This window comes from Opisthocomus hoazin, chromosome 35 (assembly GCF_030867145.1).
Source record: "Opisthocomus hoazin isolate bOpiHoa1 chromosome 35, bOpiHoa1.hap1, whole genome shotgun sequence".
Lineage (NCBI taxonomy): Eukaryota > Metazoa > Chordata > Aves > Opisthocomiformes > Opisthocomidae > Opisthocomus > Opisthocomus hoazin.
The window spans coordinates 2,847,072-2,860,586 of record NC_134448.1 but is presented as its reverse complement, the minus strand read 5'-3'; the positions used below and the strand labels follow the sequence as shown (position 1 = coordinate 2,860,586).

The 13,515-nt window shown below is 56.6% G+C and overlaps 1 protein-coding gene across 6 annotated transcripts in view; it reads right to left on the bottom strand.

Annotated features, from left to right (window-relative positions):
• WIZ (WIZ zinc finger) overlaps positions 1-13,515 on the bottom strand; it is a 54,547-nt gene that overhangs the window by 19,163 nt on the left and 21,869 nt on the right. For 4 of the 6 annotated variants that reach the window (XM_075445970.1, XM_075445972.1, XM_075445973.1 and 1 more), the window contains exons 2-4: positions 6,946-7,006; positions 1,881-4,420; positions 1,288-1,653 (exon numbers count right to left, since the gene is read on the bottom strand). In XM_075445970.1, coding sequence (XP_075302085.1) covers positions 1,288-1,653; positions 1,881-4,420; positions 6,946-7,006 — 2,967 coding nt within the window. Of the gene's footprint in view, positions 1-1,287; positions 1,654-1,880; positions 4,421-6,945; positions 7,007-12,303; positions 13,012-13,515 lie in introns of those variants that run through there. The other 2 variants (XM_075445974.1, XM_075445971.1) reach the window with 2 other exon arrangements.

Genomic DNA, 13,515 nt, shown 5'->3' with positions numbered 1-13,515 from the left:
ACAGCGGCGCTATCTGTAACGGCTCGTGCCAGTGAATTTTGGGCACCGGGAGACCTCAAAATTGCCGAGCGATAGTCACTGGCAGCGGGAGCATCCAGCCGCTGGCAGCCGAAACCCAGCTGAGCCCTCCAAAACGCCTCTCACTGGCATCACCCACCACCCCGGGCCGGTAGCTAATCATCAGCCAAGGTCTGCCATGCCAAGAAAGAAGAGTTTGGGTTGGTTCGTATTTTAATTTGCATTCATTACGCTCAAGACTCGTTCCAAAGAGCAGCCCAGGCATGTGGAGCAGTCTGGAGAGCCGGGATTACAGGCTCTCGGATATTTCAATTAAAGGCAGATAGCTTCTCACAGAATCACAGAATAGTAGGGGTTGGAAGGGACCTCTGTGGGTCATCTAGTCCAACCCTCCTGCTGAAGCAGGGTCACCTACAGCAGGCTGCACAGGACCTTGTCCAGGCGGGTCTTGAATATCTCCCTCGCTGCAGGGATGAGTCTAACGCAGGATTAGGCTGAGCAGAACTTCACGAGAAGCTGCTCCAAGGACTTCCAGACGCTGCCAGAAGCACCAGGTGTCGGTAGGTGGTTGGTTTTCCTAACGCACGAGCAAGTTTTTAGTCTTTGGAAGAACAGTACGTTGTAAAGTTTTTGGCGCAAACTCAAGTTTTTTGGAGGCTCTGCTCTGGAATAGATAATCCTGGTTGAATAGTTTGGAGCTCCAGTAACGGAGGGGGACCGGCTCAGACACAAATCCATTTGGGAAGGACCCGTTGCACTTCCCCCCACAGTAACACAACCCCTACGGAAAATAAACAGCTGAGGGGCGAACGGAGACCTGGGGACCAGAGGTCACGTCCTGCGTTCTGCATGGGCGAGCGCTGCCAGCATGGACTGGTACCAGTGGCCGTGCTCTTCTCCTCCTCTCATGGTTTGCAAAGCTTTAGGGGTTTCCCTGATGGAAACCTTGTTCCTAAACACAACGCTTTTCAAATGACAAAGCCCGAACGTCCAAAGCACGGCTCCCCGGTGGGATGCGAGCCCCTCCACCCACCCCTCAAAGGAGCTGGGCAGCGTGGGCTCTTATCTGGCGCACCTCCACCCGCCTGCCCTAAACCAGCATCAGATTTCGCGGCAACGACGGAGACAGATAAACCAACACCACGTTACGCCGATGAAACCCTTCCCCGGCAATACCCGCCCTCCAGCAAGGCTCTGTTCAGCAGGACGCGGCGGTGTGGGGTTATCACGAGGGTTTCTGGCTCGCACGGGGCGTTGGGGGACACTTACCGTCTCTGTAGGACTGCAGGGGCTCATCTCCCCAGGACGGGGGGAACGGCGACAGAGGAGACCGTGGAACGCTGCACTCGGACATGGGGGTCACGCTCTTGCGAGGCACGAAGCCGTGAGCTTCCCTCTCTCGGCTCGGGGACGAGGGCTCCGCTCCCATCGCCGCTTGCAGCATCGGATGCTCCGACGAGTTGGCCAACAGCTCCTTGAGGATGTTGATGGGCGAGATGGTGAGTTCCCAGTTGGTGATCCCAAAGTCTCTCAGGTGGGCTCTGGCATGGCTGGAGAGACCCGCTCGCGTGTCGAAACCGGCCCCGCAGAATTCGCATCGCATCAGGCTGAAAGTACTCGGGTCGAAGTTTGCAACTGCGGAAAGGAGGACAGAGAGTCAGTGACGTCACCGGATCAGGCCTCCGAGGGGGGGTTGGGGGGGGTTTATGGCACCCGGAGACAACCGCGTGCCACCAGCTGTGCCGCAACCGCCACGGTTTCGGGTTGACCACAGCACCATACGTACCCAAGTTCTCGGTGGGAGGAGAAAACCCCACCGATTAAAATAAGAAAATAGAAAGCACGGTGAATTGAATACATACTACCTTTTTTCTTCTTCTTTTGGAAGGAAAATTTTTGCTCAATAGCTTTCACTTCTTCCGCTGAGATGAAGTGACGGACGTTGTAGCTCACCCCCACCCTGTTGAGGTGGCCCCGCACGTGGTTCGCCAGCCCGATCCCGTTGTGAAACCTGTCTGGGCAGTAGGGACATTTCCTCTCCTCGTTCTTCAGCATGGGCGAGTCGGAGTCCAAGAGGTCATCGAGCTCCAGAGGACCCTCCAGAGGAGAATCCAGTAGGAGCATATCCAAGGGAAGGGGCTCTTCCATCATGAATTCCCGCGAAGGAAGCGACGTTTTCTTCTTGAACGGCTTCCCCCGGGGCCGCTTCGTCGCCTTGGGGTGCAGGTTCACCTCCTCCAGAAGGATGATGGGGACCATCTGCCGCAACTGCTGCTGCTGCTCCTCCGAAGCTATTGAAGAATCCGTGGCTTTCAAGGTGTCTCTGAACGTCCTCTTCAGGTCCAAGGCAGCTTGAGGGACAGTGACGGGTTTGACGCTTCTGTTCTCGCTCAGATCGATTTCTGCGCTTACGGAGATCTCCCCTTCCATGCTCCCAGCGTCGTTGGCCAACATCCACTTGTGCCTGAGCTCTTCCAGCCCCATCGGGTGGCTCCTGAGACCATCGCCTTCTCCTTCAAGGTGCTGAGCTGCTGCTTTTTTTTTCAGCTGCTGCAAAGCAAACTGGGAATAAGCTTTAGCAGAGGGAAAACCGGGGTGCCCCAGGTTTTTGTGCGGGGTGGCATACGGAGCTGCTTTCCTGGCGTGAAACCCTGACGTCGGGTAGTCCTTTTTACTTGCCCCATTGCTTTTCTCGAGTCTCGGGTGAGTTAGGGCAAAACCGTGGACCGCTTCGTAATGTGATGTGCTTTCTCGGTGAGGTGCAGGCAAAAGTCGGTCCGCTTTGCCGAAATAATCCGTCTCTGCAAACCGGCCTGGCCTGGCCGGGCTGTAGACATCTCTGCTCGTTCCCGGTTGATTGGGATCATCCTCATAGACCTCTGTGTCCCAGGAGAGGTGGGAATGGGCGTATTTCATGTGCTCCTTGAGAATGTTCTCGTTGGGGGCCGGGAAGCTGCAGAGCATACAGGTGCTGAGTCCTTTGCCGCTGCTGTGAGGCGGTACCTGCATCTGCAGGGACATGTGTTCACTTGGTTTGAAGTGTTTGTAGATGCCGTGCATGGGGCTATCCCGTATTTCTCCACTGCCCGTGCTTCCAAAGAGATTCATGTTCTTCGCCCCTTGGTCCTTCCTCTCCTTGACGTGCATCTTTGCATGCTGGACAAAGATCTTGGAGGAGTTTGTGCCAAAGACGCACTTGGGGCACTGCAGCCGGGCTTCCCGGCCTTCGTCTGGAAACTCGTTCAACTTCTGGATCTCCTCGATAATTTTTTCCCTAGACTCTTGGTGGAGCCGTTTGTGTTCCTCCAAAGACGTGGGGTCTCCAAAGGCCCAGCCGCACTCGTTGCAGCAGAACTGACACTGCCCTCCCAGAGCGTCTCTGTCTTGGTCCCTCCCTGGTCCGCGATTATGCTGAAGCATGTGATCCATCAAATGCTCCTTCTTCTTGAAGTAAATGCTGCACTCGATGCAGGTGTAGACCGTAGGGTCCTCCTCCGGACCCAGCTCCTCTTTCCCCTGCTCCTCCAACAAGACGCTGCACACGTAGGGCCTCATCTCGATGTCATAGGAGCTGCAGGGAGTGGGCTCCAGAGACATCAACGGGATCCGCTCCACCGAGTCTTCAGCATTTACCGTCCAGGACTGTTTGCCAACGGTGAGGTCTGCGCCGAGCTGAAGACCCGGCTTCTGTATCGTCCACTCGGCCGCGTTGAGCGGGTTGATCTCGCCCAAGTCCGAATCGACCATCAGCCCCTTCCTGTGGGACGAAGAGCTCTCCAGGGATTTGGACTTGCCAAGGACAGGGTTTAGCGTTTTTCTGAACACCGTCGGAGTCAGCGGAGGAGGCACTTCACGCACGGCCTGTCCCCGAAAGGGGAAGTTGGTTGCTACATCTGTTGGCTTGCTTATGTCTTTGTAGTGAGGACTTGGGCTTTTGCTGGGTCTGGAAATCCAGTCGACCCTCTGGATTCCCCTCTTGCTTTTATCTAAGTGCTCTTTGCTGAGGCCTTCGAGTTGCTTTGGTTCATTTTTAAGATATTTCTCTTCGCTGCCGCCAACCGATGCCCCAGCACAAGGGCTGGGCATCTCTGCTGCCACTTTGCCACCATCCAGGTCCTCAGAGTCGCTCTCCAGCTGCTCAGGATCCACCTGCACGGTATTTACAACCTGGGGCTCCACGGCGAACGCCGACTCCTTCACGCACCGCGCGTCCTTCGAGTCCTTCAAGCCAGAGAGTCTCTCTAAAGTGCTTTCTTCTCTCCTGTCGCCCGCTCTCGTCTCCAAGGTGGAAGCGTCCCAAGTGACGCTGGCGGACACGGTCATGTTTCGCAGGTCTAGGGAGCTCCTGGCATCCGTTCTGTACAAAGCCTTCTTGAACTCCAAACGCTCTTCATTCGTGGAGCTGCAAATCAGTTTCGAGAGTTAATAACCGGTTCACGGGATAACACAAACATTTCCACTGACAAAAAGGTTGTTGGGGGACACCAGAGCGAGCCTGCAGGGTGTTACGGCGTAACAGGAGACTCGGGATTTCATGGCGACTCCCGTACTGCCCCAAATATTCAAGACTTGGGGGACAAAACCCAAGCCCACCCCTTCCCACCCTCCCTCGGCCACGTGCAGCTAAAATAATTTCTCCATCTTCTTCTGGGCTTGCTCCACTTGTTTCAGCGATGGCTGTATCTTCTCTGGCTCTGCCACGTTCATGCCAGGTACCACAGGAGCGTTGGGTTCCCATCGCCAATTCCCGCCTTGGGCCAGGAGTCATCTTCCCCTTGCTCCACCCCACTCTCTGCTTCTCCTTCCCTTTCCCCTCCTAACTTCTTGGGATGCTCAGACACCCTATTGCCTCATTTTACCCAGCTCAACAGGGATATTTGCACTTAGCGATGACACTTCTCGCTATCAGGCCAAAGAACAGGCCAATGAGCCCTTCAAAGTTGCATAAAAATGGATTTAAGTGTCAACATGGACCACACCAAAGGTCTCCAGGACCAAAGAATGGTTTGTCTCCGCAATTAAATGAAAGTCTCCGAGCGTTCCTTCCCCAGAGCGGGAGTGGGAAGTCTTTCTCCCCTGTGCAGAGACCCCAAGCCACAGTGGATCAAAGTGATTCCTCCCCATCCTCTTCCAAACCCTCAGCAAGGAACCCAAAGCTGGGAAGACCCCGTCAAGCTGCTGGAGACCGTATGCCTTCATGGGGCGAGCTCTATGGTGGGACTGGGGGCCCCCATGCCACCCAGATGGGTGCTGCGGGTACCACCACGGCACTGAAGACATGGTGGGTGTTAGAGAAGGGCCAAGCACCCCCATGGGCAGCCCCAGCTTGGTGGTTTTGAAAGTCCTACATTGGGCTTGGAGGCTTTTTCCTGGAAGAGGAAGAGACATGGTGAGGGCCAGGAGAGCGTAAAGGAGGCACTTGACGTTCTCCGAGACGCCTCGAGGGATTGGAGGCATCTGGTACGGGACCAACAGTTATGAAACAGGATCTACAAGAGCCTCAAGCCCTTCTGCTGGGGTGGCAGGAGGCCCCGTGGGGAAGCAAAAAGCCTTGAACGGCATCGGATCCCCACCTTCAGGCTTCTGAACCGGGGTCCAAGAGATCCCAATGTCCCCGATGGCAGCTTCACGGAGCTTTGGCAGACGCTGGCTCTGGCGCCGAGCAGACCTGGGGTGCCTGCAAGACTCCTCCACATCCCCATCCCTGCCGTAAGGATGCGACCCAGGTTCCACCCTCTGCAGCCAGCTTCATTGTCTGGCTTCTCCCTCTACGCAGCACCCATGGCATGGACGCACGGCCGCGAGCGGGGTGGAAACCACCGCCTCCCAGCTCCTCCTGCCCCCTGCTAAACCATCCCTCGGGAAGCAACCTGCCGACGGCAGAGCCCGACACCCGGCGAAGCCCGGTGATTCGAGACCTCGTGCAAGGAGCTGCTCCAGGGCCAGCAAAACACTATCTCACGGGTCAAGTTGTGCTGCCGGGAGAACAAAGCGCCTTTGTTGGAGACAGCGGGGCTGCCAGTTCCACGCGGTTCTCGCGCTGCCTCTCTCCTTCTTTTTAAACCTATTTATTTCCAGCTTGTTCTTGAAAAAAGCCAAGTTTAGGGGCGAAACGACCCTCCCACCCCACCTCACTTGCCCTCCCAGCTCTAAACCTTTCCCTATTTTTTCTCGGGAGAAATTACTGCGGACCGGAGGACGGGCTCGCCATTGTCTGTGGCTTGATATCAGGGAAATGCGATTCCCATATGCACCGTAAACCCTGCAAACGTTATTAAAAATAACTCGCTAAGGAAACCGCTGGCCCAGGAAGTATCAGTCAACAGCAGATACTAAAATAAGCCCATTAAAACGCGCTGGGCATTGGTTGCATCGCTCAACGGGCTAAGACGGAGAGCGATTCCAAGCCAGGCCTGAGTCTCTGTTGCTACGAGGAGGGACAAGGACCCTTGCCCTGCACGAGCCTTGGGCTGGCACCCCAAAACTTGCCTTTTCGAGGGTGCTTGGAGCTATTTAGGACACCCCTTAGCAGCTCTGGGACACCCAACGTAGCCAAATCAAGCATCCACCTCCCAGCATCTCTCTTTCCCTCGTAGCAGGGACAGCCCCAGCAGCTCCAAGGGGAACTGGGATGGCTCCGAGGGGAACTGGGATGGCTCCGAGGGGTAATTCAGGGTAGGTAGAAGCAGGCTGGTTTGTCGGGAAGCAGAACAAATGAGACGAATCAGAGCAGCCAACACTGCTCTGCAGCGAGGGGACTGTGCTGCCTGGCTCCAAAGGAACCTGCTGACATCCTCGGTGGTGGGACAACCCTCTTCAGGGACAGCCAGGGAGATATTTTGGGGCTTTGCATAACTGGAGTACCATTAGCAAGGGGAGACGGGCTCCCGGGCGCTCTCCGCTCTGCAGCGTCCCTTGGGAACTTACCCGAGTTCGGTCCTGTGAGCTGTGGCTGGGACGGCACCGGAGAGGGCAGGATCAGGCTCATCTGCAACAGAGAGGAAAGCTCCGAGGTCAGTGCCCAAGCGAGGCTTCTTCAACGCAATTTGCAATAAAGTGATTTTTTTTTTGTTGGTGGTGGTGGTTTGTTTTAATGTTAAAAAAGCTTTCCCAGCAGATAAACCCCCTCTGCTCCTGCTGCCCGTCCTTCCCTCCTACAGCTGGGTCCGGATTACGGGAGGATTTCCGAGCCACACTTAAGAGGGTTTAATGCCACGCGCAACTATTTGATGTATAATCGTTCCTGCAGCTAAGCGGTCTGACGGCAAGATGCCCACGCTGCCGGCCGCGCTCCCGACGCCCCTGCTCGCCGGGGAGGTATCCGGCACGGAGCCGTGGCCGAACGGCAAGACGAAGGGTGTCTTGGTCCACCCCGAGAAGACCACCGGTATCCCTGGCTCTATGGATGGGGTTCAGAAGCCTCCCCGGCGCCGGCGTGCTTCCCTGCCCTTGGACCGGCACGCGGTGTTTCTCCGAGCATCATCTGGGGCTTGGAGGAGCTTCGCTTCACTCCGGCATCGGTCAGACCCCCGGGACGGCTCCCGGGCTGAATAAAATCGCCTCCAAGCCCGCTCGTGAGATGTGAGGCAGGATTTCAGGCAGCGACGACAGAGGCGGGCAAACGCCTCCTGAAAGTCTGCAGGGTCTGCCGAGCTGCATCAGACCCAGGTAAAGCCTTCTTCAGGAGGAGAAAAGCCTTCGGCCCGGTCCGGCGGAGATCTCTGGATGGAACCTACCTGGCCCAGAGGCTCCGGCAGCCAGGGCTGGGCTCAGGGCAGGACACGGGAGTCTCGCTCCTCGTGCCGGATTCCCCCCGTCCCGGTCCGGCCACGCGTCCCAGCCGTACGGAAAGCAGGGACTCGCCTGGTATGACAGCTTAGGGAAGCAGAGGCGTAGCTGGGCGAATCCACGTCGCCTCCTGCTGCGAACCAGCCCCAGGCGAGCGAGCTTGCTGCCGGGACGAGGAACCGTCCCTGCGTCCCCGCTCCAGTCATCGTCATCTTGGGTCATGGGACACGTAGGAGCCTGGCCCCAGGGAAGCAAGCTTGTTGCTGGGATGAGGAACTGTCCCGCTTCCCTGCTCCCATCATCATCATCATCATCTTCGGTCATGGGATGCCCAGCAGCCCAAGAGCTGCCTGGAGCTCACCGGGGTGGTGGAAATAAGCAGGAGGCCGTGGGAAGATGTCCACAGCTTGAGGGAAGATGCAGACCCAGCACCAACCCCACATGGGGCTCACGGAGAAAAGGGATCTGCGAGGAGCAGCTCAGCCTCCACCACGCGCTGACCAACGACCCAGGCAGCCTTAAGGTCAGAGAGCAGGCTCAAGCTGCAAACCTTGGAAAGGGAATGGGGACCGCTTGGGAAAGACGGCCAGGGAGATGGGTTTCGTTGCAACCATCTGCAGGCTTGGCCCGTGAGAGCCTCCATGGCCCAAACTGACCTCCGTCCCCTCCGGGATGGACGCAGCCGCTCGCAGTTTGTGTTTATTCTATGGATTACAGGTTACGTGCCGTAAAACCAGGAGGAACGTGGGATTCAGGCCACCACGCTGGTTACAGAGATGGTGGAGGCAGGGCAGAACCTGCCTGGAAACCAGAGGAGGGACTGAAAAGCCAGGGCTGGCTTCCCATCCTTCTAACACCTCAGGTGAGCCACCTCAGAGGCGAGACTCGTACGGCTGAGCGTCTCCAACGTGCAGGTCTCATCCGGAGGTGAGGGGGTTTGAGATCTTTCATCTAGACGCAGAGCTGGGACCACGCACGTCGCCGGGATTCAGCCGGCATCGGCGCTGTCGGAGCCTGTCCCCAGAGAGGTGGCAGCACCCCCGGTTCCCGGAGCAGATCCTTTCGGTTTCAAAATCATCTCGGAAAAGGCCGGCGGAATCCAAGGCCAAGCTGCCGAGGTCACAGCAGACCGGCAGCATTCACTCGGCAAAGCCTGAGTCACCGACCGGCCGGGGGAAAGGACGGGGAAAAACCCAGCCCTCCCAAATCGGCAGATTTTGAACACGTCCATAAATCCCCAGCGCGTGGACGGCGAGGGGCAGCGAGCACCGACCGCCGAGAAAGGACAGTGGCAGGAGCCTTCCAGGGACTCTTTTGTTCTCCGGAGCTCCAGCACCGCTCCTATTTTTAGAAACTGTCTCCTTTAGAGGAAAACACGCGGTGATTTATCTTTCTCCTGATGAGCATGTAACCGCGCTCCCTGCAAATCCTGGTTTCTTGGAAACGGCGAGAGATGAGGGAGCTTAATGTCTTGGACTTCGCAGGCTCCAATTTACCCTCTATGGTAATCCAGCGAGAGCCGCTCCTCCAACCACAGCAGCGTGGCTGCAGCTTCTCCCGAGAGAGCACGGCGAACCCAAACTCATTTTTGAGCTCACGGTCTCTCCTCCGAGAGGTCAAACACCCTCGTATCGGGGCCACGGGTCTCTTCTGTTTTTTTCCTCTACCCCAAGAGTTAAAGCAACCTGGCCAGACTTCAGGACACTTTCAAAATCGAACCATCCCATGAGCCTGCAACAAAGCTGGTGGCCAAAACACACACAAAAAGCCAGAGATAAGGGAAAACTCGCAAGTGTCCCAGTACAGGAGCGGTTACGCGGAGACCAGGAGCTCTCCTAGACGCGGCGGACCCGGCTCTAGACGAACGTGGCCACGGTTAATCACATCACGCGTTCCAAAGGTCATGGATTGAGAGAGACCGACAACTCCAGAAGAGCTGAAAAAGGCCCGGCTCGTCAAGGCCGTCACGGTCTGACTTGATAAGCAGAGGTTAACGGCATGCTCGAGAGGCTCAACAGAAGAGGTGCAAAAATTTCACCTAAACCTTCACAGCCACTCCAGAAAACACCAGGACGCACCTTGAGGTGCTCTTCCACATCACCGCCCTTCGAATGGCAGACGCTTCCTACACAAAGGGTCCCGTTTATTTTGTACCGGAGCCACTCAACACGTTTTTTAAGGCTAACGACCCACCAGATGGTAGCTGTGATAATTAGCGAGGTTGCCCTGCTGTGTCAGGAGGTCACAGAGATGTTGGCAGAGCCAACGTCCAACGAAGCGAGGTCAATGAAGGTCCCCAGCCATCGGGGACTGGAGGACGTAATGGATGAAGACAGGCTGGGGGAGTTGGGCTCGTTCCGCGTCAAGATGAGAGCGTGAAGGTCCTGCCTACAGCCACTAACTGGTGTGGAGAAGACGAAGCCAAACTCCTCCTGGGTACGCACAAGGAGAGGACAAGGAAGTCACAACACAGGAAACTCTTCCCCGTGGGAGTGGGACAGCCCTGTGTCGGCAATCTCCATCCTTGGAGATGCTCAAAACTCAACTGGATGGGGCTTGAGCAACCTAACATTGGCCATGCTTGCAGCACAGGGTTGGGATGAAGACCTCTGGAGGGTCCTTCCAACCTCAACTATTCTGTGATTTTAGCATTAAAACCCCAAATAAATTTAAGAGTCTAAAGCAAAGAGGTCTTGTGGATGGTTGTTTCCATCAAGATGCCAGACCAGCCAGAAACAGGGAGAGGTTCTCTCTTGGAATTCAACCAAGAAACTATATTCTCCTGAAAGTTCTCTACCCAGCTCCCAAGCGGTGCCCAGTGACAGTGTAAAAGAGCACAAAGCCATGAAGACTAAAAGAAAAATCTAAAATACTATCATTTCCCAAACTGTGTAAGGCTTCATCCTCTGAATACAACAGGTTCCCCTTCCACACAGTCCTCCAGGATGGGAGGAAGAATCCCCACCTGACCTCGACATGCTTTCCTCATCTCCGATCTCAGCGATAAAGGGTGAGGAAGGAGACTCCGCTCCAACTCGAGCTCTCCAGCAGCTCCCAGAACAGCTGGGTTCCCACTGCGGAAGGGCCGGCACTTCCAAAGGACGTCGGTCTGAGGAATGGGGTGAACTGGTTTCCAGTCAAGGGAGGAAAAACCAGGCTCCTCTAGAGGCTGACGACTTGGTTTAGGCCAGAACTCTTCCAAAATTACGCAAATTGGATGGGAATTTGCAATACCGCTTTTTCTGAGCGATCTGAAGGCTTCCAAGAACCCCCAGAACCAGCTCGTCACCTCCAAAAAGGCTGCGCTCAGCCTAGACATGCTCTCCCAGGTCTGGGGTTTATTCCAGCTACCTAAAACCGAAAAAAGAGGGCAAAAGAGGTATTTTAGCTCCTCTACAGCCAGGCTGAGGGCCCTTGCCATTTGAGCAATGGTATTAGGCAAGGGGTAGGTTCTTGCATCATCTTCTGAGCAACGCAAGATGTCGCAAGGCATGATTTGGCTCTGGAATTAAAGACCGGCTCCTACTCAAGGCTCACGCTTTAATCTCGGGTGTTTAATTTGAGAGCAAAAGGTACCGGAGGAATCGCTCCTTGGCACCAGCAGCCCAGACAGCTTCTTATAAATAATATGGAAAAGAAAAAAAATTCAGCTCGACACGTGGCCTTCCACAGTCCAAAAACACGAGAGGAACCAGGAATGCCGAAAAAAATACCCCAGTGGACGGACCCACGCTGCTCGGTAGTCGTGGGGAAACGCCGCTTCCCCATGCTGCGGCGGTGCCGGAGCCGAGCGGCTGGGTTTTCACCGGCGTGCTACCACCCAACGCAGCCACGGGGAGTTCTGCCCCATCGGATGGCGCAGGTTTGGGTTTGCTACCAGTGCCGTGAGGAATCCCCACGCTGGAAACGGCCGGCCAGCCAGGTCTACACGACGGCCAAGGAACTGGGGTGGTTTTCCAGCCCCCAGCCCCGTAGGGAATATTTAGCTCCCCAAAAGCTCGCTGGAAGAGCGGGGAAGCAGGAGCTTCGTTTCCCACATCCCAGCCCATCTCCAAATCCATCCCACCACCCCAAACTTGGTTCTTCCAGCCCAAAGCAGCCGCGCAAGACCACCTCTCCAAGGCCACATCCATGCTGGCAGAGCCACGGCGGGTCCAACCCAAGCTGGGCTCGTGTTTGCAGGGCAAACGGCGGTGTTCAGCACGCAAAGGTGCTGTCAGTGCTTTTGGTCAGCGATCCTGACATCCCTGGGCGCAAACACGGGGCTCCAGGCTGAGAGCGGACAACGGGAGAAGCAAAACATGGACATCCTGCAAAGGAAGGTCCAACCAGCAGCTCTTCCTTCTCCAACTCACCCCAAATAGGACCAACACCTCCCACGTGAAGGCAAGGGCTTTGCATGAGCACCACAAGATGTTCCACGGCAGGGTTTTCCCCTTGCACAAGAGAAGACGACCGCCTGCACCCCGGAACCCCCACCCCATCCACCGTAAGCACCTGGACGAGCAACCTGGGTGCTCTGCACGCGCCGGGCTCAGTTTGGGTGGCCACCCATGCCAGAGTCGAGCTCTTCGATGGTATCCCTGCCCCAAATCCCTGGGGTAGACACTACTCCTCCGTCCCAAGAGCGCGGCATCGCTCTGCGCTCGCAACAGCCGCTCTCTGGCGGAAATCATTTCACCCACAGCCTCACGCGAGCGGCCAAACGTTCTCCCCGGAGCCACACGAGACGATGGCGTTCTCCGACCCTTTGCCGTGGCTTGCCAGAAGCAAAGCTGGGGATTTCGCTCGTGCTCCTGAATACAGACGAGCTGGCATGAGGACAGACTTTGCTGCAGGAGGGCTTGGCCAGAGACACGAACTTCACGTTTCCTCCTGAAAACGGGCACACTCAGGGTCAGTTTTCCGGCACGTAGCTCTGACGAAAGCTCTCGGCCGCTTGCAGATGGAAATGAGAGACATTTCTTCCTCCTTCGTGCTGCGTGGCGGTTCAGGGCAGGATTTAAGGACGCTCCTAAGCCTGCGGACAGGTGACCTTGAGGACGGGAGCTCTTCAGAGCACAGCGTGCTGGCAGCACATCGCGTCTCATCTGACTCGGGCTTAGCCGGCTGCTGACGGAGCTGGGGACGGCGCCGCCGTGTTCACGCAACACCGAGAGCTCCGTCTTCGCTTCTGTTTGGGCTTCCTGGGAGCGACGTGGGTCCCTTCACCCCTCTGCAGGCACAGGGTGGTGGAAGTTTAAGTATTTCAGGGCTGGAAAAGCCCGGGGTTGTGCAACCACCGTCCAGGTGCTGATATTTCTGCTGCTGGACTTTGCACGGGCAGGAAAAGACATCACAAAGGGCCCAACCGACAGCCAGAGTGGAAAAACACTCACGCATCTGCTCCCGTTCTACGAGATGAACGCCGCAGGCTCGCACGCCAGGCCATCAGCTCGTCGTGGTGGGATGAATAACCCACTGGTGGGGAGCTGCTTGTGTTTGAAGCCACGCTCCGGCCTGGGAGGAGCTGCCTGGGTTGGGACTTTGCTCAGCTCGGGGCAGCGGCTGAGCTTGGAGGACCCCGTATCATCGCTGCGAGGGGGTGAAGCAGACTCCGCTGATAAAAGAACGACGTCCAGCTCTGTAACGGGGTGAAAAACCCAATGTAGGGGTAAGAGCACCCTGAACGCACGCAGCTCAGTGCTCCCCAGCCAAAGGACCCTACGT